Here is a 2,073-nt window from a genome sequence, read left to right on the forward strand (position 1 = left end):
GGGGGGGGGGATACCCGACAGCCCGCCGCGCCGCCGCCGACTGCCGCTGCTGCTGGCGCCTGGCGCTGGCCCGTGTCAGTCGGACAGTAGGTAGGACCGAAGGTAGGTAGGACCGCTTACGACCCACACAGTCCACACCTGTGGACATGCCTCTGACGCCCGACTAAGCACCGCGCTTGTCGATATCGATAGCGCCGCCTCGTTCTTATCGTCTTCGCTGGGCAGCAGAAGTAGCTAGCGGCCGCAGGAGCTCGCGAGCTCGCGCTGACCCCAGAAGTGCGAAGGGTCCGAACGCCCGGGCACAACGTGCAGCTAGACGGTAATTATAAGCCCAACGCCGCCGTCCGCCCGGCTCTCCCGAGTGTCCAAATGTCTTCTGCTGCTCTAATACGCGCCATCGTTGCTTTCTTTCAGGTCGTTTCGAAATGGCGCATGGTCCAAGTCGGTCCGAAACCCCTCTCAAGAATGTCAAATGTTCCGTTTGCCCAAAGGCGTTCCGGTACAATAGTCAGCTAAAGGACCACATGACTATGCACACCGGGGAGCGACCGTATCAGTGCGCCGTGTGTCAAAGGGCATTTGGACACCAAAGGGCATTGAGCCTTCACGTCCGTGCTGTGCACTCGAAAGAAAGGCCTTTGAAGTGTGTATTTTGTGAAAAAGGTTTCCTGCTAAGTGAACACCTTAAGCGGCACCTTCGAATGCACACAGGTGAGAAGCCCTTCAAGTGTTCGCTCTTCAAGTACCATACCGGTGAACGGCCGTTCAAGTGCACGTTCTGCGACAAGGCATTCCGGCGTGAGACCCAGCTCAGGGTCCACATGAGGGTACACACTGACGAGCGGCCCTACCAGTGCACCGAGTGTCAGAAGGCATTCAAGCAGGACAACGCATTGAAACGTCACGTCCGCACAATACACTTAATAGAAAAGTCCTTTAAGTGTGCAGTTTGTGGGAAATGTTTCGCGGCGGCAGGTAACCTTGCGGTGCACCTCCGAACGCACACGGGCGAGAAGCCCTTCAAGTGTTCGTACTGCCCGAAGGCATTCGCCAGTAGCAGCAACAGGAAGGTTCACCTCAGGTTCCACCACACCGGTGAACGGCCCTATCGGTGCACCGTGTGTCAGAAGGCATTTAAAGAGCAAAGAGGATTGAACCTTCACGTCCGTGCTGTACACTTGAAAGAAAAGTCATTTAAGTGTGTATTTTGTGCAAAATGTTTCCTGCTGTCTTCGGCCCTAAAGGTGCACCTCCGAACGCACACGGGTGAGAAGCCCTACAAGTGTTCGTACTGCCCGAAGGCGTTCGCCGACCCCAGCGCCATCAAGGTTCACCTGAGGTACCATACAGGTGAACGCCCGTTCAAGTGCACGTTCTGCGACAAGGCCTTCCCCGTGATGCACGTCCTTACAACTCACATGCGGACGCACACCGGCGAGAAGCCTTACAAGTGCGAATACTGCCCCATGACCTTCGCGGCCCCCTCTTCCCTGGCGCCCCACCGGACAATCCACCTGGAGGAAAAGGGTTTCAAGTGCACCGTGTGCCAAAAGGAATTCAGGTCGGGCGCCGACATGAGCAGACACCTCAAGACCCACACTGGCGAGAAGTCCCACCAGTGCACGGTCTGCAAGAAGCGGTTCAGGAACGGTAGTGCTCTCAAAGCGCACCTGATCAACCAGCATACCGACAGTGGCCCCTACGAGTGCAGCCTCTGCCATAAGTTCTTCCTGTTCCCGAGCTACCTCATCAGCCACCTCGCCCAACACGGGAACACTCCGCCCTTCCGGTGCCCGCTGTGCCACAAACCCCAGGGCGCCAGCCGGGCCCTGTACCACCACCTCAAGGAGCACGTCCCCGTCAAGGCCGAGCAGCTGCCGTACCAAACACCCCGCGGACCGCCGCCTCCGGCCCCGTTCCTCTGCACCGAGTGCGGCAGGAGGTTCCGGAAGTGCGAGCGGCTCCTGCAGCACCTGTGGACCCACATCCGGGCCGATACCACCGCTGCTGTGTGACTGAAACCACCGGCACCAGTCGCAGTAAAATATACTCTTATAATGTAATAATATCCAT

At 57.8% G+C, this 2,073-nt stretch overlaps 2 protein-coding genes across 2 annotated transcripts in view; both read left to right on the forward strand.

Annotated features, from left to right (window-relative positions):
- Positions 1 to 167, forward strand: part of LOC113212384 (gastrula zinc finger protein XlCGF57.1-like) — a 3,405-nt gene extending 3,238 nt beyond the window's left edge. The window contains exon 3 of the mRNA XM_026431060.2: positions 132 to 167. Coding sequence (XP_026286845.2) covers positions 132 to 167 — 36 coding nt within the window. The remainder of the gene's footprint in view (positions 1 to 131) is intronic.
- Positions 101 to 2,067, forward strand: LOC113212385 (zinc finger protein OZF-like). The gene is made up of 2 exons (XM_026431061.2): positions 101 to 319; positions 415 to 2,067. Exon 2 carries the CDS (start codon positions 426 to 428, stop codon positions 2,013 to 2,015), a length of 1,590 nt encoding a protein of 529 aa, XP_026286846.1. The 5' UTR covers positions 101 to 319; positions 415 to 425; the 3' UTR covers positions 2,016 to 2,067.
- The last annotated feature ends 6 nt before the right edge of the window (positions 2,068 to 2,073 follow it).

Source organism: Frankliniella occidentalis, unplaced genomic scaffold (assembly GCF_000697945.3).
Source record: "Frankliniella occidentalis isolate FOCC.00 unplaced genomic scaffold, Focc_3.1 Scaffold732, whole genome shotgun sequence".
Lineage (NCBI taxonomy): Eukaryota > Metazoa > Arthropoda > Insecta > Thysanoptera > Thripidae > Frankliniella > Frankliniella occidentalis.

Excerpts from the sequence above, each read along its gene's own strand:
- LOC113212385 (XM_026431061.2), top strand. The coding sequence starts at position 426 with ATGGCGCATGGTCCAAGTCGGTCCGAAACCCCTCTCAAGAATGTCAAA.